Source organism: Macaca nemestrina, chromosome 7 (assembly GCF_043159975.1).
Source record: "Macaca nemestrina isolate mMacNem1 chromosome 7, mMacNem.hap1, whole genome shotgun sequence".
NCBI lineage: Eukaryota > Metazoa > Chordata > Mammalia > Primates > Cercopithecidae > Macaca > Macaca nemestrina.
The window spans coordinates 2,232,505-2,252,025 of NC_092131.1; the positions used below are offsets into that span (position 1 = coordinate 2,232,505).

Here is a 19,521-nt window from a genome sequence, read left to right on the forward strand (position 1 = left end):
TCACTCTGTCACCCAGGCTGGAGTGCAGGGGCGTGATCTCAGCTCACTACAACCTCCGCCTCCTGGGTTCAAGCCATTCTCCTGCCTCAGCCTCCCGAGTAGCTGTAATTACAGGTCCGTACCACCATGCCCGGCTAATTTTTGTATTTTTAGAGAGACGGGGTTTCACCATGTTGGCCAGGCTGGTCTGAAACTCTTGACTCCGTGATCCGCCCACCACAGCCTCCCAAAGTGCTGGGATTACAGGCATGAGCAACTGCGACTGGCCTAATTTTTGTATTTTTAGTAGGGATGGAGTTTCACCATGTTGGTCAGGCTAGTCTGGAACTCCTGACTTCGTGATGTGCCCACCTCAGCCTCCCAAAGTGCTGGGTTTACCGGCACTGAGCTGGCCATGAGCAACCACGCCTGGCCTAATTTCTTTTTTTTTTTTTTTTGAGACATAGTCTCACCCTGTTGCCCAGGCAGGAGTGCAATGGCACAATCTCGGCTCAAGCTCCTCCTCCCGGGTTCACGCCATTCTCCCGCCTCAGCCTCCCAAGTAGCTGGGATTACAGGCACCTGCCACCACGTTCAGCAGCTGGATGGGGAGAAGGCCAGAGGAGGGGCCTACACTGCCCACACCCAACACAGAATTTAGTTTGGTGCTGTTTTTCTTCAGCACCTTCAAGACATCATTCCCGCCAGGCGCGGTGGCTCAAGCCTGTAATCCCAGTACTTTGGGAGGCCGAGACGGGCGGATCACAAGGTCAGGAGATCGAGACCATCCTGGCTAACACAATGAAACCCCGTCTCCACTAAAAATACAAAAAAATTAGCCGGGCGTGGTGGCGGCGCCTGTAGTCCCAGCTACTCGGGAGGCTGAGGCAGGAGAATGGCGGGAACCCGGGAGGTGGAGCTTGCAGTGAGCCGAGATCGCGCCACTGCACTCCAGCCTGGGCAACAGAGCGAGACTCCGCCTCAAAAAAAAAAAAAAAAAAAAAAAAAAAAAAAAAAAGACATCATTCCATCATCTTCTCACTTCCATCATCTCTGCTGAAAAAGTCCACCTGATATGGCTTGGATCTGTTTCCTCAACCAAATCTCCTGTGGAACTGTAATCTCCAGTGTGGGAGGTGGGGCTGGTGGGAGGGGATTGGATCACAAGAGTGGGTCCTTCATGAATAGCTCAACACCATCCCCTTGGTGCTGTCCTGACAGACTTCTTGTGAGTCTGGTTCTTTAAAAGTGTGTGGCAAGGCCGGGTGCGGTGGCTCATGCCTGTAATCCCCGCACTTTGGGAGGCCGAGGCAGGTGGATCACGAGGTCAGGAGTTCCAGACCAGCCTGGCCAACATGGCGAAACCCCATCTCTACTAAAAATACAAAATTAGCCAGGCGTGGTGGTGCATGCCTGTAATCCCAGCTACTCGGGAAGCTAAGGCAGGAGAATCGCTTGAACCTGGGAGGCGGAGGTTGCAGTGAGCCGAGATCGCGCCATTGCACTCCAGTCTGGGCAACAGATGAAGGCTCCATCTCAAAAACAACAACAAAAAAGCCCGGACGTGGTGGCTTGTGTTTGTAATCCCAGCACTTTGGGAGGCCAAGGCAGGTGGATCACCTGAGGTCAGGAGTTCGAGACCAGCCTGATCGACATGGTGAAACCCCATCTCTACTAAAAATACAAAAATTTGCCAGACCTGGTGGGGGATGTCTGTAATCCCAGCTACTCGGGAGGCTGAGGCTGGAGAATCGCTTGAACCGTGGAGGCAGAGGCTGCATTAAGCCGAGATTGCGCCACTGCACTCTAGCCTGGGTACAGAGTGAGATTCTGTCCCAAAAACAAAAACAAAACCCCAAAAATAGAGGGGAGATGGAGAAAGGAGACAGAGAGACAGAGAGAGAGAGAAAGATAGAGACAGACAGACAGACAGAGACAGAGAGACAACGCCAACATCCCCAGCCCTCTGCTGCTTCTCTCCTCCACAGCTGCCCCCCTGTGGGGCTCTCTCCTGGTTCTGCCTGTTTGCCTCTAGTCCCTTCTTAAACATTCTCTTGGCTGGGCATGGTGGCTCACACCTGTAATCTCAGCACTTTGGGAGGCTGAGGTGGGCGGATCACGAGGTCAGGAGTTTGAGACCAGTCTGATCAACATAATGAAACCCTGTCTCTACTAAAAATACAAAAAATTTTCTGGGGATGGTGGCAGGCACCTGTAATCCCAGCTACTTGGGAGGCTGAGGCAGGAGAATCGCTTGAACCTGGGAGGAGAAGATTGCAGTGAGCCAAGATCGCGCCACTGCACTCCAGCCTGGAAAACAATGCGAGATTCCGTCTCAAAAACAAAACAAAACTAAAACATTCTCTTGCACTGGAGCAGGCAGTGTATGCTCCCCAGACCCTTCTCCATCTCCAGGACCATCTCCTTCTGGCTGCGTGCAGCATGCTGGTGCAGAGCTCCTAGTGCTGGCGATCTCAAGTCCAACCAACAACCACCACCAACCACGTGTGTTTCTCTGGGTGGGTAAGGTGTGTGGCTGGTGATGCTTCTCAGTGCGTTCCCAAACCCTCTCTCCAGGAGTGCAGCTTTCTACGCCCCTGAGTGTGGCAGGAAGCAGTGACTTGCCTCTTACAAAGACAGTGTGGTGGCCAAGAGGGGAGGTGAGTCACAGGCCTTGCAGGCCAGGTGTGTGGCTCAAAGCACATGGTAGAAGGTTAGGTATGAGGTCATTTATGTATAGTTTTCAAACATGCAAAACAATAGTGTACATTGTATATGGATAGTATAAAATCTGTTTGGCACTGATGACCATCCAAAGCTGGGTAATGGTTACCTTTGGGCAGGAAGGGAGGAGAACTGATTCTGACAGGCTCAGGGGCTGTGTTCCAGCAATGCCAGAGAACCTCCAAGATAAAACAAACAACACCCAAACTAAAAGAACAGAGCCAAGTCGGGGGCAGACCTCAAATCAGTGAGGAAAAAAGATAGACTCCTCAGTAAGGTTGGGATTTCCGTGTATACGAGGAAATGGGTAAATTGAATCCAGACCTCACACTGTTTCTAAAACCAAATTCCAAGTAGTATTCAGAGCTAACAGTAAAAACAAAACCACAAGACTACTGGAATCAAATAGAAAAGAATATTCTAAAATTCCAGCAAATATCTGTCATGGGGATGAGTGATGCTGGCATCTGAACCCACTCCTCAGGGTGATGCCTTCTTGCCCTCCCAAAGTGGCCAGTGCCAACCCCATCACCCCCACTGCTTGGATGGGTCATGGGAGCATGCAAAACCACCTTGGAGACTCAAGCCAGAAGAATTTCTCTGCTCCAAAAGGCCTAAACTAGTGACTTTTCTTTTTTTCTTTTTTTTTGAGATGGAGTTTTGCTCTTGTTGCCCGGGCTGGAGTGCAATGGCACGATCTCAGCTCACCAAAACCTCTGCCTCCCAGATTCAAGTGATACTCTTGCCTCAGCCTCCCGAGCAGCCGGGATTACAGGCATGCGCCACCACGCCCGGCTAATTTTTGTATTTTTAGTAGAGATGAGGTTTCTTCATGTTGGTCAGGCTGGTCTCGAACTCTCAACCTCAAGTGATCCACCCACCTCGGCCTCCCAAAGTGCTGGGATTACAGGCATGAGCCATGTGCCCGGCCGGTTTTCTTTTTTTTTTTATATATATATATATATATTTTAGTAAGTTTTTTTTTCTTTTTTTATTTTTGAGACAGAGTCTCACTCTGTCGCTCAGGCTGGAGTGCAGTGGTGTGATCTCAGCTCACTGCAATCCCCACCTCCTGGGTTCAAGCAATTCTCCTGCCTCAGCCTCCCGAGTAGCTGGGACTACAGGGGCCTGCCACCATACCTGGCTAATTTTTGTATGTATTTTAGTAAGATTTTTCAAGCATACCTAAAAGTAGAGAGAAAAAGACCCAAGGATCTCAGCCACACCAAAGTGTATCATTTTCACATATTTGCTGTTTGGTTCTGTTCTTTTTTTTTTTTTTTGAGACGGACTCTTGCTGTCTTGCCCAGGCTGGAGTGCGGTGGCATGATCTCAGCTCACTGCAACCTCTGCCTCCCAAGTTCAAGCATTCTCCTGCCTCAGCCTCCACAGTAGCTGGGATTACAGGCATACACCACTACACTCGGCTGGTAATTGTGTTTTTTTGTTTAAGACGCAGGCTCACTCTGTCGCCCAGGCTGGGTGCAGTGGTGCAATCTTGGCTCACTGCAACCTCTGCCTCCTGGGTTCAAGCGATTCTCCTATCGTAGCCTTCCAAGTAGCTGGGATTGCAGGCATGTGCCACCACACCCAGCTAATTTTTGTATTTTCAGTAGAGACAGGGTTGGCCTGTCTGGTCATGGCCAGGCTGGTCTCGAACTCCCGACCTCGTGATTCACCCGCTTCAGCCTCCCAAAGTGCTGGGATTACAGGCATGAGCCACGGCGCCCCGCCAATTTTTGTACTTTTAGTAGAGACAGGGTTTTGCCGTGTTGGCCAGGCTGGTCTCGAACTCCTGACTTCAAATTATCCGCCTGCCTCGGCCTCCCAAAGTGCTCTGATTACAGGCAGGAGCCACCTCGCCTGGCCTAATTTTTTTTTTTTTTTTTTTTTTTTTTTTTTTTTTTTTTTTTGAGACGGAGTCTCGCTCTGTCGCCCAGGCTGGGGTGCACTGGCGCGATCTCGGCTCACTGCAAGCTCCGCCTCCCGGGTTCACGCCATTCTCCTGCCTCAGCCTCCTGAGTAGCTGGGACTACAGGCGCCCGCAGCCTCGCCCGGCTAGTTTTTTGTATTTTTTAGTAGAGACGGGGTTTCACCGTGGTCTCGATCTCCTGACCTTGTGATCCGCCCGCCTCGGCCTCCCAAAGTGCTGGGATTACAGGCGTGAGCCACCGCGCCCGGCCTGCCTGGCCTAATTTTTGTAAAGAGGGAGTTTCACCATGTTGGCCAGGCTGGTCTCGAAGTCCTGACCTCAGGTGGTCTGCCTGCCTTGACCTCCTAAAGTGCTGGGATTACAGGTGTGAGTCACCGCGCCCAGCTGACTTTTTTTTTTTTTTTTTTTTTTTTTTTTAAGAGACAAGGTCTCCCTCTGTGGCCCAGGCTGGAGTGCACCACTCACTAGCAGCTTCCTCCTCGGGGCTCAAGCAAGCCTCCCTCCTCGGCCTCCCACAGTGTTGGGATTGCAGGCACGCACAGGCGTGCCAAACCCTGTTGGCATTTTGATTGGGATTACATCATTTTACACACCGACTTGTAAATAATTTATGTATTTACAACTTTGCTTCCACGTAGGAATGGGGTAGTTTATTTTTTAAATTTAGTTTGAACTCCTTTTAGGTCCTACAGTCAAGGTTTAGATTAGAGTTTTAAAAAATGGGATTTTGGCTGGGCGCGGTGGCTTACGCCTGTAATCCCAGCACTTTGGGTGGCCGAATCACTTTATGTCAGGAGTTCGAGACCTGCCTGGGTAGCACAGCAAAATCCCATTTCTACTAAAAATACAAAAATTAGCCGGGCGTGGTGGCAGGTGCCTATAATCCCAGCTACTCCCCCAGGAGGCTGAGAGAGGAGAATCGCTTGAACCTGGGAGGCGGAGGTTGCAGTTGGCCGATATCTCGCCACTGCACTCCAGCCTGGGCGACAGAGTAAAGACTCCGTCTCAAAAAAAAAAAAAAAAAAAAAAAAAAAAAGGGTGGGGAGTCGGGGGTGGGATCTTGCGCATTTCCCTTTTTCTCTTTTTTTTCTGAGACGGAGTTTCACTCTTGTCCCGTCACCCAGACTGGAGTGCAATGACGCGATCTCGGCTCACTGCAACCTCCACCTCTCAGGTTCAAGCGATTCTCCTGTCTCAGTCTCCCGAGTAGCCGGGATTACAGGCGCCCACCACTAAGCACGGCTAATTTTTTTGCATTTTTAGTGGAGACGGGGTTTCGCTATGTTGGCCAGGCTGGTCTCGAACTCCTCACCTCACGTGATCCGCCCGCCTTAGGCCTCCCAAAGTGCTGGGATTACAGGCGTGAGCCACCGCGCCAGGTCGCGCATTTCTTTTTAGACTTATTCCTGGGTATGTCACGGGCCCTATGGCGATTATGAACCGCATCTGCAGATATTTGAGGGCGTGCGCAGCCAAGGTTCCCACTCTGGGCAGGGGGCACAGCGAGGTGACTCACGGGAAACCACAGGTGGCCACGAACGACTGCTAGAAAGTGGGAATTTTAGGAAACAGAAAACGGGGAATAGCGGGGCGCACGGGGAAGCTCCAGAACTAGGGCGAGCGGAGGGGCGGGCGCCGCAAATGCGGAGGGCGGAGCAGGGTCGCCCGGGGCGGGTGTCTCCGCCTGCGCGGCCAGGCCCCCAGCGCAGCTGCCCTGGCCCCGCCCACCACTCCCAGAGCGCCGGCTTGGGTCCTAGATCGCCCTCAGGAGCCAAGGCCCCGCCCACCACGCTCGGCCCCTTGCCTCAGGCCCGGCTCACAGTTCGGGTCGAGACCCAGGCTCCGCCCCCTTCCCCGCCCACAGCTCCAGTTCCCTTCGCAGGCCGAGTCTCTCTACTTGAGGCCCCGCCCGCCACCCTCAGCCCCGACCCCGGTTCCGAGTTCTCAGGCCTCGCTCGCCGCTTGAGACCGCGCTCACTATGCGAGGAGGACCCTCCCCTGCCCCGCGTCCAGCTTTAGTCCCCGACTGCGTTCATCGCCAAGGGCCCGCCCACTGCCTTAAGTCCAGTCGCCAGCCTCGGGTCCCGTCCCTGGCCGTACTCACTGCGAGGCCCCGCCCACAGCTCTAATCCCCGGCGTCGCCCGCCACTGAGGCCCCGCCCCCAGCTCCTGTCCCGGGCGGCGCTCACCGCCGTGGCCCCGCCCCGAAGCGCCAGTCCTCGGCTGCGCTCTCCGAGAGGCCCCGCCTCCGGCTCCGTTCCGCCGAAGCCCCGCCCCCGCGGGCCGCCCCTCCTACGCCGGCGCGCCGCACGGGAGGCCAGCTCGCTCACTGTGGGGAGACCGCGGCCGCGCCAGGCCGGGAGGTCGCGGCTCCAGTCCTCGCGTCCCCGCTGTGGTCCCGGTGCCTGTCCCAGTCCCGCAGGCGCGGCCGTTACGGGCGGCGCGGCCCCGGCGCGCGCGGCGAATCTGCGGCTGCCAATCGGCGGGCGCGGGGCCTCGCGAGAGCGGCGAGGCCTCGGCGACTGGGCCTGGGCGGGCGGCTGGGCCTGGGCGGGCGGCGCGGGCTGCTCCGGAGGCTCGGGCGGCTTGGGAGGCTTGGGAGGCTCCGGGCCCTGCCCGCGCGTTCGCCGGCATGACGGGCCGCGTGTGCCGCGGTTGCGGCGGCACGGACATCGAGCTGGACGCGGCGCGCGGGGACGCGGTGTGCACCGCCTGCGGCTCAGTGCTGGAGGACAACATCATCGTGTCCGAGGTGCAGTTCGTGGAGAGCAGTGGCGGCGGCTCCTCGGCCGTGGGCCAGTTCGTGTCCCTGGACGGTGAGTCCCGCGGGCTGGCGCTGCGCGGACTTCCCGATGCGGCTTAGGCGGGCTGGAGGCGGTGGCGGCGCGGCCCGGACCCGCGCCTCGGTACCGCCCGCTCTGTCGGGGCGCACGGTTCTGCGTCGTCTTGGCGCGAGTGTGGACCCCCTTGGCGCAAGTATGGACCCCCGTGGCGCGTGTGGACTTCCTCGACACACGCGTGGGCCAGGGCAGCCAGCACAGGGAGGATTGAGGACAGCCTGGGGAGCCCAGAAGGCCCCTCAAGCTGTCCCTCACTGTCAGTCTCTGTGCCTGCAGTTTTGTTTTCAGCAATGTCTGGTACTTAGCATCCGATTGCTGCTGCCCTTGGCTTTGGCGGTTCCCGGGCGGATGCTCTAGGGCCACTCAGGCTGCTGCAGGCCTGGGAGGGGACGTGTCAGGGATGAGCAGTATTGTGAGCTGGGGATGGACCCCAGTCTGTGGAAGGAGCTGGACTGTGGCTAATTTCAGGTGGTTGTGAATAGAGCTGCTGAAACGATTCATGTGCAACTCTCTGTGTGAACATACGTTTTCATTTCTCTGGGGAAGTTAGCTATATGTTTAACTCTATGGGAAACTGTCATGAACTGTTTTGTGATGTGGCTGTGCCGTTATGAATTCTCGCCAGTTGCCCCATATCTTCATCAGCACTTGGTGTTGTCGATGTTTTTATTTTGGTTGTTCTAACAGGTGTGTGGCATCTCATCAGAGTGGTGCTCTGTATTTCCCTACTGGCTGGTGATGTTCTACCTCATTAGGATGCTTATTTGCCATGCCCGAATCCTCTTTATTGAAACGTGTGCTCAAGTCTTATTTTTCATTTATCTTGAGACAGGATCTCACTCTGTGGCCTAGGCTGGTGTACAATGGCCCAGTCATGGCTCACTGCAGCCTTGAACTCCTAGGCTCAGGCAGTTCTCCTGCCTCAACCTCCTAAGTAGCTGAGACTACAGGTGCATGCCACCACGACGTGTAATTTTTTTAAATTTTATTTTTAGTAGAGACAAGGTTTCTATGTTGCCCAAGCTGGTCTCAAACTCCTGGGCTCAAGTGATACTCCAGCCTTGGCCTCCCAAACTGCTGGGATTACAGGCGTGAGCCACCACACCCTGACTCTCATTTTTTGTTTGGGTTGTTTTCTTATTGTTGAGTTTTGAGAGTTCTTTGTGGATTGTAGTTACAAGCCCTTTGTTGTATATGTGATTTTTCAAAGCAGAAGTTTTCACTTGTTTGTTTGTTTGTTTGTTTGTTTGTTTGAGACAGAATCTCACTCTGTGGCCCAGGTTAGAGCGCAGTGGCACAATCTCGGCTCACTGCAACCTCTGCCTCCCAGGTTCAAATGATTCTCGTGCCTCAGCCTCCCAAGTACCTGGGATTACAGGCGTGCGCCACCTCACTTGGCTAATTTTTGTATTTGTAGTAGAGACAGGGTTTCACCATGTTCGTCAGGCTGGTCTTGAACGCCTGACCTCAAGTGATCTGCCTGCCTTGGCCTCCCAAAGTGCTGGGATTACAGGCATGAGCCACTATGCCTGGCCTAAATGTGGTCTATCTTGACCTAAGTTTTGTATAAGGTGTGCTTCGTAGGTTGAGGCTCGTTGTTTATGTGGAGGTCCCGTTGTTTCAACACCGTTTTTTGAAAGACTGCCCTTTGTCCACTGAAGGCCTTTGCTCCCTCAGCTGTGCTCACTGGGCCCCGTCCGTGCAGGTCTGCCTCTGGGCCTTGTCTCCTGCCCTGTTGATCAGGTGCCGTTTCCTTTGTCAGCATCACAATTTTTTACTGTACCTTTTATATTGTCCTGAAATCAGATATTGTGAGTCCCCCAACCTTTGTTCTTCCTTTTCAAAGTTGTAGCTATTAATTTCCCTTTCCCTTTTTAATTTTAGAGTAAGTTTGTGAGTATCTATAGGTCACATATTATTATCTGAAATGCTTGGGACCAGAAGTGTTTTGGATACTGGATTTTTCTGATTTTGGAATATCTGCATTATAATTACTGGTTGAGCATCCCTAATCCAAAAATCTGAAATCTGAGATGCTCCAGTGAGCATTTCCTTTGAGCATTGTGTTGATGCTCAAAAAGTTTCATGTTTTGGAGCATTTATAATCTCAGATTTTTGGATTTGGGATGTTCAACCTGTACAAAAGTCCTGGTGGGGTTTTCATTGGAATCGCATTAAACCTTTTGATAAATTTAGGGAGATCTGACGTTTTTTCTTTCTTTCTTTCTTTTTATTTTTTGTTTTTTGTTTTTTTTTTTTTGAGACGGAGTCTCGCTCTGTCGCCCGGGCTGGAGTGCAGTGGCTGGATCTCAGCTCACTGCAAGCTCCGCCTCCCGGGTTTACGCCATTCTCCTGCCTCAGCCTCCCGAGTAGCTGGGACTACAGGCGCCCGCCAACTCACCCGGCTAGTTTTTTGTATTTTTTAGTAGAGACGGGGTTTCACTGTGTTAGCCAGGATGGTCTTGATCTCCTGACCTCGTGATCCACCCGTCTCGGCCTCCCAAAGTGCTGAGATTACAGGCTTGAGCCACCGCGCCCGGCTTCTTTCTTTCTTTTTGAGACGGAGTTTCACTCTGTCACCCAGGCTGGAGTGCAGTGGTACGATCTCAGCTCACTGCACCCTCCGCCTCCCGAGTTCAAGTGATTCTGCTGCCTCAGCCTTCTGAGTAGCTGGGACTACAGGCGCGTGCCATCACGCCCAGCTAATTTTTGTATATTTTTTAGTAGAGACGGGTTTTCACCATATTGGCCAGGCTGGTCTCGAACTCCTGACCTCGTGATCCCCCCACCTCGGCCTCCCAAAGTGCTAGGATTACAGGTGGGAGCCACTGCGCCTGGCCAACAGTTTTTCTATGTTGAATCTTGTAGTCCGTGAACACAGTATATGTCTACATTCATTTAGGTTTTCTTTGATATATAGTCTATCAGTATTGGGTAGTTTTCGGCATACAGCTTCTGGGCTTTTTTTTTGAGATGGAGTCTCGCTCTGTCACCCAGGCTGGAGTGCAGTGGTGTGACCTCAGCTCACAGCAACCTCCACCTCTTGGTTTCAAGTGATTCCTGTGCCTCAGCCTCCCGAGTAGCTGGGATTACAGGTGCACACCACCACGACTGGCTAATTTTTGTATTTTTAGTAGAGACAGTGTTTCACCATGTTGGCCAGGTTGGTCTCAAACTCCTGACCTCAAGTGATCCGCCCACTTCAGCCTCTCAAAGTGCTGAGATTACAGGCATGAGCTGCCATGCCCAGCCCTCTGGACGTTTTTTAGATGTGTACCTAAGATCTATTAGGTGTTATTGTAAGTGGTATTTTTTAAAATTTAGTTTTCAACTCTTCATTGCTTGTTTATAGAAATATGGTTGATTTATGTGTGTTATCCTGTTTCCTATGGCTTTGCTAAACTTACTTGTTAGTTCTAAGACTTTTTTTTCTTTTTTTTCTTTTTGAGACGGTAACTTGCTCTTGTTGCCCAGGCTGGTGTGCAATGGCGCGATCTCGGCTCACTGCAACCTCCGCCTCCCGGGTTCAAGCAATTCTCCTGCCTGAGCCTCCCAAGTAACTGGGATTACAGGTGCCCACCACCACACCTAGCTAAGTTTTTGTATTTTTAGTAGAGATGGGGTTTTGCCATGTTGGCCAGGCGATCCACCCGCCTCGGCCTCCCAAAGTGCTGGGATTACAGGTGTGAGCCACCACACCTGGCCCCTAAGAGTTTTTAATACACTCCTTGAGTTTTTTTTGTTGTTTTGTTTTTTGGTTTTTTTTTGTTTTTTTGTTTTTTTGAGATGGAGTGTCGCTCTGTTGCCCAGGCTGGAGTGCAGTGGTGCAGTCTGGGCTCACTGCAGTCTCCCTGTCCTGGGTTCAAGCGATTCTCCTGCCTCAGCCTCCTGAGCAGCTGGGATTACAGGAGCCCACCTCCATACCTGGCTGGCTTTTGTATTTGTAATAGAGACGGGGTTTCACCATGTTGGCCAGGCTGGTCTCAAACTCCTGATCTCAGGTGGTCCACCTGCCTTGGCCTCCCAAAGTGCTGGGATTACAGATGTAAGCCACTGCGCCCGGCCTTTTTTTTTTTTCTTTTTTTTTGAGACAAAGTCTCACTGTTGCCCAGACTGGAGTGCAGTGGTGTGATCACAGGTCACTGCAGCCTGGAACTTCTGGGTTTAAGAGATCCTTTCACCCCAGACTCCAGAGTAGCTAGGACTACAGGCGTGCACTATTATGCCCAACTAATTTAAAACATTTTTTTTGGTGAGGGAGACAGGGTCTAGGGTCTTGCTCTGTCACCCTGGCTGGAGTGCCGTAGTCATGGCTCACTACAGTCGTAACCCCCTGGGCTCCAGTGACCCTCCCAGCTCAGCCTCCTGAGTTGCTGGGACTACAGGCATGTACCACTATACCCAGCTAAGTTTTGTATTTTTCTTGTAGAGATGGGGTTTTGCCATGTTGACCAGGCTGATCTGGAACTCCTGGGCTCAAGTGATTCTCCTGCCTTGGCCTCTCAAAGTTCTAGGATGACAGGCGTGAGCCAGCGCCAATTTTTTTTTTTTTCTTTTTTTGTAGAGATGTGGTCTTGCTTTGCTTCTCAGGCTGGTCTCGAACTTTTGGCCTCAAGGCATCTTCCCACCTTGGCCTCCCATAGTGCTGGGATTAGTGGCGTGAACCGCTTTGCTCAGCCCTGGATGTTCTGTTGAGGGTTCCTGCTGATGCTTGCATGGGATATTGGCCTATAGTTTTTCCTGTAGTGTCCTTGTCTTAGATATTAAGGTCCTGCTCCTTATGGAATGGGTTGGGAAACGTTTCCTCTTCTGTTTTCTGGAACAGATTATGTAGAGTTGGTGTTCTTTGTTTCTGAAATGTTTGGTAGAATTCATCAGTGTAGCCATCTGGTCCCAGAGGTTTCTTTCTCAGACTATTCTGCACTGTGGTTTCGGCTTCTTTTATCACTGTGGTTCTAGTTGTATTTGAGATTCTGTGTCTCACCTGGGGTGAGTCAGCCGCTTGTGTTTGGAGGAATTGGTCCACTTGACTTAGTGGTTGAATTTGCCCAGAGAGTTGTTTGAAGCATTCCCTTATCCTTTTCATATCTGCGGGGTCCACAGTGCCTCCTTTTTCCTTTTAGATGTTGGTGTTTTGTGTCTTTTTTCCCCTTTGTCTCTCTGGCTAGAAGTTGATCAGTTTTTTTTTTTTTTTTTATCTTTTCTAAGAACTGGCTTGGGTTTCATTGAGTTTTCTATCCTGTTCTTCCCTCCCCATCGTCTTCCATGCTCATACTCCCTGGGTATCTTCCTAGGACTGCTGGGCACAGAGTTTGCAGCTGTGTCACAGTTGCCAAGACTTTGATGCCCGTTGGGATGATAACAACAGTAATAAAAGCGAGTTGTCCTGGCAGCAGACGCAGGGTTTCCCGGGCAGGCACAGTGCTAAGTGCATTCGGGCCTGGCGATGGCGCACTGCCCTTACTGTGCCCTGCTGGGGGAGGACGGTGATGTGGAGCGGTGCAGAGCTGGAGGTCTGTCACCCGGGCGCTGTCAGAACAAGCTCAGAGCCAACACTGTCAGGTGTCCCCAAGACGCCTCTGAGCCCAGGCACTCTCTCGAGGGAGGGAGGGGGGAGGGGCAGGCCCAGCAACCAACTGAGGCGGTCCTGGGGGAAGTGCTGCGAGGCGGCGCGTTCTTAGCACCTGGGGACCGGCACAGGCGGTGCCTGGGCCGAGAGTGGGAAGGAGAGAGGGCATCTGTTGCTCTGGGCAGCCCCTCTGTCTCCCAAGCAGTATCTCTAGGTGCCCACTTGGCATCCTCCCTCCCTCGTCACAGTGGTGATCACACGGGGCAGGAAGCCTTGGTGGCTTCTCAGTTTCCCTAGCACACAAGTAGGCCTCGGCCGCCCCTTGCTCCAGCTTCATCTTGAGAGCTGAGCTTTCTCTTTGAGCTGTCCTTTTCCAGGTCCCAAGGCCACTGTCTTTCCTAGGTGTCTTGCCTATTCATTGAGAACTAAGCCTGACACAGCCTCATAGTTTACTCTGGAATATTTAACTAAGGCATCAGGGCAGGTGACCAGAGGCCTCAGGGGAGTCCCAGGAGGGTCCTGACCTTGGAAGCCAGGCCCCGCGGGGGAAACGACACTGGTGCTCCAGCGTCCCAGGGCTGCCCGAGCAGAGACTGTGCAGAGAGAAGGTGGGTGTCTGAGGACAGACTCAGTGTGGCTGGAGGGGCCAGGCGGACGGTGGAGCTGGGGACTGTTGGCCTGGGGCCTTGGCAGTGCCCTGAGGAGGTCGTCTGCTCCACTGAGGCAAGGCGGGACTTCCCCGTGAGCCCACGTCAGTGTCCTGCGCTATGTGTGCCCTGAGGCTTCCCTCTGCCAGCAGCTGATGGTAATGGCGCCCACACCCCTGCCCCGCAGGCAGGAACTCGAGCACCTGGGAGCCCCCACACCAGGCATCCCGGGCTCCTGCTTGCGGGGGGTCCCTTGTCCTCCTGCGCAAGGAGCAGCACACCTCAGTGTCACCAGAACTTGTGGTTGTGGGGAGCATTTCCCATAATCACAACTTTCAGTGGCTTCACAGTTAGAACTTTGAAGCCGGGGTGTCCGTGAGTGCTGCTGTTTTCTGTTTGGGGTCCTGATGCAGCCGGACCTACTTTGTGACATGGCTGCATGTCACCCGTTTCTGGCCCTGGAGAGGGGCACAGGAGGCGGAGCTGCCCTTGCCTGCTGGGAAGCTCCCTTTGCCTCAGCGAAGGATGTGGCCAGCCAGCCTCTTCCTGTGGCCTGGGGCTCTGAGCATGGGCCTGGCCTCCTGGTGGGGCTCTTGTCCCGAGACTGGAAGGCTCCAGGCTTCTGCCTCTGCTCCATGACCCTCAGAACCCTAAATTGCGACTGAAGGTACCTACCCTCAGGAAACGGGTGGATTCTGTCCCGTTGGCATCTGGGTGAGAGAGGAAGCCGCTAGTTAGCCTGCAGCGTGACACACGTCCTGTTTTCGTAACCGAGTTGTAATCACTACAAAACCAGCTCCTCAGCAGTGGCCTGGGGAAGGGTTCTGGGCCTGGGAAGGGGTCTGGGCTTGGGGAGGGGGTGTGGGCCTGGGAAGGGGTGTGGGCTGCCGTGCCTGACCCTGTTTGTCAGTGCTCCTCCCAGATGTCTGATGCTGCTGCATCCAGCCCCACCAGTAGGCACATGCCCTGTGTACCCGGGTCCCCGTCCCCAGCACTCAGGGATGCACTTCGGTCTGGTCCAGCCTCCTTTGGGCACTCAGCTGTGGGACCCCTGAATTCCTCTCCATCCATTACTGCCCAGCCAGCCAGGCCTCCTACAGGTGTGTCCCCTTAAAAAGAAGTTTCCAGCCAGATGTGGTAGCCCCTGCTTGTAATTCCAGGATTTTGGGAAACCATGGTGGGAGGATCACTTGAGGTCAAGAGTTTGAGACCAGCGTGGGCAACATAGTGAAACTGTCTCTACAAAAACTAAAAAAACAAAACAAAGCAAAAAAACCCCCAAAAACCTAAAATACAAAAATTAGCTGGGCATGGTGGTGGGCGCCTGTAATCCCACCTACTGGGGAGACTGAAGCATGAGAATCGCTTGAACCTGGGAGATGGAGGTTGCAGTGAGCCAAGATTGTGCTATTGCACTCCAGCGAAACTCCATCTCCAAAAGAACAAAGAAAGCATTAGCTAGGCATGGTGGCACAGGCCTGCGGCCCCACCTATTTGAGAGGCTGAGATGGGAGGATTCCTTGAGCCCGAGAGGTTGAGGCTGCAGTGAGCCACTATGGTGCCCCTGCACTTCAGCCTGGGTGACAGAGTGAGACCCTGTCTCTTTTCTTTCTTTCTTTCTTTCTTTCTTTCTTTCTTTCTTTCTTTCTTTCTTTCTTTCTTTCTTTTCTTTCTTTTCTTTCTTTTCTTTCTTTCTTTCTTTCTTTCTTTCTTTTCTTTCTTTTCTTTCTTTTCTTTCTTTTCTTTCTTTTCTTTCTTTTCTTTCTTTTCTTTCCTTCTTTCTTTTCTTTCCTTCTTTCCTTCTTTCCTTCTTTCCTTCTTCCTTTCTTCCTTTCTTCCTTTCTTCCTTTCTTCCTTTCTTCCTTTCTTTCCTTTCTTCCCTTCCTTCCCTTCCTTCCCTTCCTTCCCTTCCTTCCCTTCCTCCCCTTCCTCCCCTTCCTCCCCTTCCTCCCCTTCCTCCCCTTCCTCCCCTTCCTCCCTCCCTCCCTCCCTCCCTTCCTTCCTTCCTTTTCTTTCCTTTCTTTCAGATGCAGTGTCTCTCTTGTTGCCCTGGCTGGAGTGCAACGGTGCGATCTTAGCTCACTGCAGCCTGCGCCTCCTAGGTTCAAGCGATTTTCCTGCCTCAGCCTCCCAAGTAGCTGGGATTACAGGCATGCACCACCACACCTGGCTAATTTTTGTGTTTTTAGTAGAGACAGGGTTTCGCCATGTTGGCTAGGCTGGTCTCAAACTCCTGACCTCAGGTGATCCGCCCACCTTGGCCTCGGAAAGGTCTGGGATCACAGGCGTGAGCCACCACACCTGGCCAGACCCTGTCTCTTAAAAAAAGGAAGTTTCACAGCAGCAACAGAAAACCTTCAGTTAAATTTGTTTTTTTTTGGACGGAGTCTTTGCTCACTGCAACCTCCGTCTCCTGGGTTCAAGCAGTTCTCCTGAAACTGAGCTCACCCCATTAAGTTAAATGAGCATGTGAGTATTAAAGGTTATTGCTTTCCCATGTTGGAAGCATCCTGGAGTGAAATGGACGACAGTGCTGTGCTGGATCTTTCAGGACATGGAGGGCCCCTGGCCCGCCTTTCTGTCTGGTGCACAGTATGGGGTGTTGCTGGCTTTGTCAGAGCTCAGAGGTGCCCCTGCAGCCTCTGACCCTCTTCTGGCTCTGGTGGAACCGTAGGTCCTCGCCTGCTGTCCACAGGAGGGCAGTCTCGGCCAGGCCCCACAAGACCTGGCGCCTTCCACATGTTAGTTCCAGCTAACAGGAGCTAGCACATGTTTTTTGTTATAGAAATGCACTATGGAAAATATCAAATGTTTTTAGAAGTAGAAGGCATCGTGGCGGTTTCAGCCAGAGGTGGCACTTTCCTCTTTCACCCTCCCTGTGGGTTAGTGTTCTGAGGTTTCACACTGTCCGCATGTGTCCTGTGCGTGTGCCTGCAAGTGTGCACGCACCAGGGTGTGGCGGAAGCAGAAGCCAGGAGGCGCTCCCAGACAGGTGCAGCAGCATGGCCCCAGGGAGGGTGACCGTGGTGTTGGGGTACAGGGAGAACAACACAGGGACAGGAAATAGAGGGCCTGGGGTGTGAGGAGGGGTCAGGAGGCTGGAGGGCGCAGGAAAGAGTGAGGGAGGAGGGAGGGCAGAGGTGGCAGGTGGAGTGTGGAGCTGTGAACGCACGCAGCTTTGCAGTGTGTTGTGGTGCAGGCTGATGGGCATGGGTCAAGGAGTGAAGAGATTGCGTGAAACACAACCAGAATCGAAATCATCTCTGTAATTTAGTGCGTCATCTCACTGTGGCCTTGTTCTGTTAGAAGCACTCCTGCTGCCCACTGTTCCTAGGCAGGGAAACGTGGCTATATTGGAGGCTGCACGGCGTCCCCTGTTCTTGGAAGGTGGGACTTCAGGGGCTTTCCATTTATTTATTTACTTTTGAGACAGAGTTTCATTCTTGTTGCCCAGGCTGGAGTGCAGTGGCTCGATCTTGGCTCACCGCAACCTCCGCCTCCCAGGTTCAAGTGATTCTGTTGCCTCAGTGTCCCGAGTAGCTGGGATTGCAGGCATGTGCCACCACGCCTGCCTAATTTTGTATTTTTAGTAGAGACAGGGTTTCTCCGTGTTGGTTAGGCTGGTCTCGAACTCCCGACCTCAGGTGATCCAACCACCTCGGCCTCCCAAAGTGCTGAGGTTACAGGCGTGAGTGACTGCGCCCAGCTGGCTTTTTGTAATTTGATCCTTGTCCTTTTTCTAATGCAGTTTGTTATATGAATTATTTATTAAAAGCTTTGTATACACTGATTAGAATATGCGAGACTGTCTCTCAAAAAAAAAAAAAAAACCAATAAATAAACACTGCTCACGAAATAACTCTGAGGGAGGGCCGGAGATGCAGGCGCCTTGAGCTCAGCCTGAGGAGGCCTGGGCTAGATTTCTGCAGAATTTAGAGTTGGCTCATCAGTGCTGCTCAAAGCCCCCTTATTCCAGCGTGGGTCTCCCTTGAGCCCTGCGTTGCTCCCTGGCCTGTCTTCTGGATTCTCATGTCAGCCGGCACCTCACTGTGGCACTACCAGGTCCTGTCTAGCCCCCACAAGGAGACACCACTGCGACCTGCTCCAGCTTCTCTTATTTTATTATTTTTTGAGACGAGTTCTCACTGCGTTGCTCAGGCTGGAGTGCACTGGTGCCATCACAGCTCACTGCAGCCTCTACCTTCTGAACTCAGAATGATCCGCCTGCCTGGTCTGGGACCACAGGCTTGCATCACCACACCTGGCTAATTTTTTTTTTTTTTTGTAGAGATGAGATCTTGCTATGTTGTCCAGGCTGGTCTTGAACTCCCGGGCTCAAGCAGTCTTCCTGCCTCAGCCGCTCAAAGTGCTGTGATTACAGGTGTGAGCCACCACGCCTGGCCTGTTCTGGCTTCTTTTCTTTTTCGAGACAGGGTCTTGCTCTGTCACCCAGGCTGGAGTGCAGTGGCACAATCTCAGCTCATTGCAGCCTCGACCTCCTGGGCTCTAGTGATCCTCCCACCTCAGCCTCCTGAGTAGTAGGACCACAAGCAGTTGCCACCATACCTGGCTAATTTTTTTCAGTTTTTTTGTAGAAAGCGGTCTTCCCGTGTTACCCAGGCTGGTATCAAACTCCTGGGTTGAGCGATCTTCCTGCTCTGGCCTCCCAAAGTGTTGGGACCACAGGTGTGAGCCACCATTCCCGGCCACTCCTCCAGCTTCTTTTTTAAATTTATTTTTATTTTTATTTTTTGAGACGGAGTCTTGCTCTGTCGACCAGACTGGAGTGCAGTGGCCGGATCTCAGCTCACTGCAACCTCCGCCTCCTGGGTTCAAGCGATTCTCCTCCCTCAGCCTTCCGAGTAGCTGGGATTACAGGCACCTGCCACCATGCCTGGCTAATTTTTTGTATTTTTAGTAGAGACGGAGTTTCACCATGTTAGCCAAGATGGTCTCGATCTCCTGACCTTGTGATCCACCCACCTCAGCCTCCCAAAGTGCTGGGATTACAGGCGTGAGCCACTGCGCCCAGCCCTGCTCCAGCTTCTTGAAGGCCCCTAGGTTTGTGGCAATTTTTATGGCAGCCACAGAAAACTAGTACATAGATCCCAGTTGTGACAACCCAGGCACTGCCCCCATCCTGGCATCACCTTTGTTGGAGAAGCCTGTGCTCAGTGCTGCTGCCCCTGCTGCCAGCTGTCCCTGTGGCCACGTTACCCACCAGGAGGCCGGCTCTGGGCCTCAGCCTGAAGGAGGCCCGGGCTTTGCCTCTGCTGCCACCAGAGAAAGCTGAGTGCCACCTGACCCTGTTCAACTCTGAGTTCCTGGACAGGCCCAGCAGCTGCCCCTTGATCTCTTCAAAATTTTCTTGGCTGCTCTAGCTCCTTTTTGCTTCCAGCCGAACTTTAGAATCATTTTATTGGAGTCTTTAAAGAGTGTTGTTAGTATTTGTTTGGGATTCAGTTACATTCACAGCGAAGCCAGAGGCTGTGCCTGTTCTGCCTTGTCTGTGCTGGTGCCGCCCCTGGGTGACCCTGCGGTCTCTGCCTCATGCTTTCCCTGGAGGGCCTGGCCCCAGGCTCCGTCGACTGGTTTTCTGTGTCTGCATCCCATCTTCCAGTGTCCTCGACAGGCCCTGCACACTTGCCTTCCCCAGATGGCCAAGGTTGTCTGCGTGTCCCCTGATTGCAGCAGCCTCCAGTCCTGTGTCTGTGTTTTGTCACCAATGCGCTGGCCCCTGTGCCAGCCAGAGGGCCGATGCTGCGGAGCAGGGGCACTTTCCAGCTCCCCCATCTTGGGCATGCCTGGGGCCTCACCTCACTGTTCTCG

The 19,521-nt window shown here is 53.0% G+C and overlaps 2 protein-coding genes across 6 annotated transcripts in view; one reads left to right on the top strand and one right to left on the bottom strand.

The window, feature by feature from the left end:
• The window catches only part of LOC105489860 (phosphofurin acidic cluster sorting protein 2), a 107,066-nt gene extending 99,979 nt beyond the window's left edge, over positions 1 to 7,087 (bottom strand). The window contains exon 1 of one of the 2 annotated variants that reach the window (XM_071099452.1): positions 6,967 to 7,087. The gene's annotated coding sequence lies outside the window, so the exon portion shown is untranslated. The other variant, XM_071099453.1, reaches the window with a different exon arrangement.
• LOC105489857 (BRF1 general transcription factor IIIB subunit) overlaps positions 6,848 to 19,521 on the top strand; it is a 79,394-nt gene continuing 66,720 nt past the window's right edge. Inside the window, exon 1 of one of the 4 annotated variants that reach the window (XM_011755047.3) lies at positions 6,848 to 7,452. In XM_011755047.3, coding sequence (XP_011753349.2) covers positions 7,269 to 7,452 — 184 coding nt within the window. In that variant the 5' untranslated portion in view covers positions 6,848 to 7,268. The remainder of the gene's footprint in view (positions 7,453 to 19,521) is intronic. The other 3 variants (XR_011625451.1, XM_071099463.1, XM_011755048.3) reach the window with 3 other exon arrangements.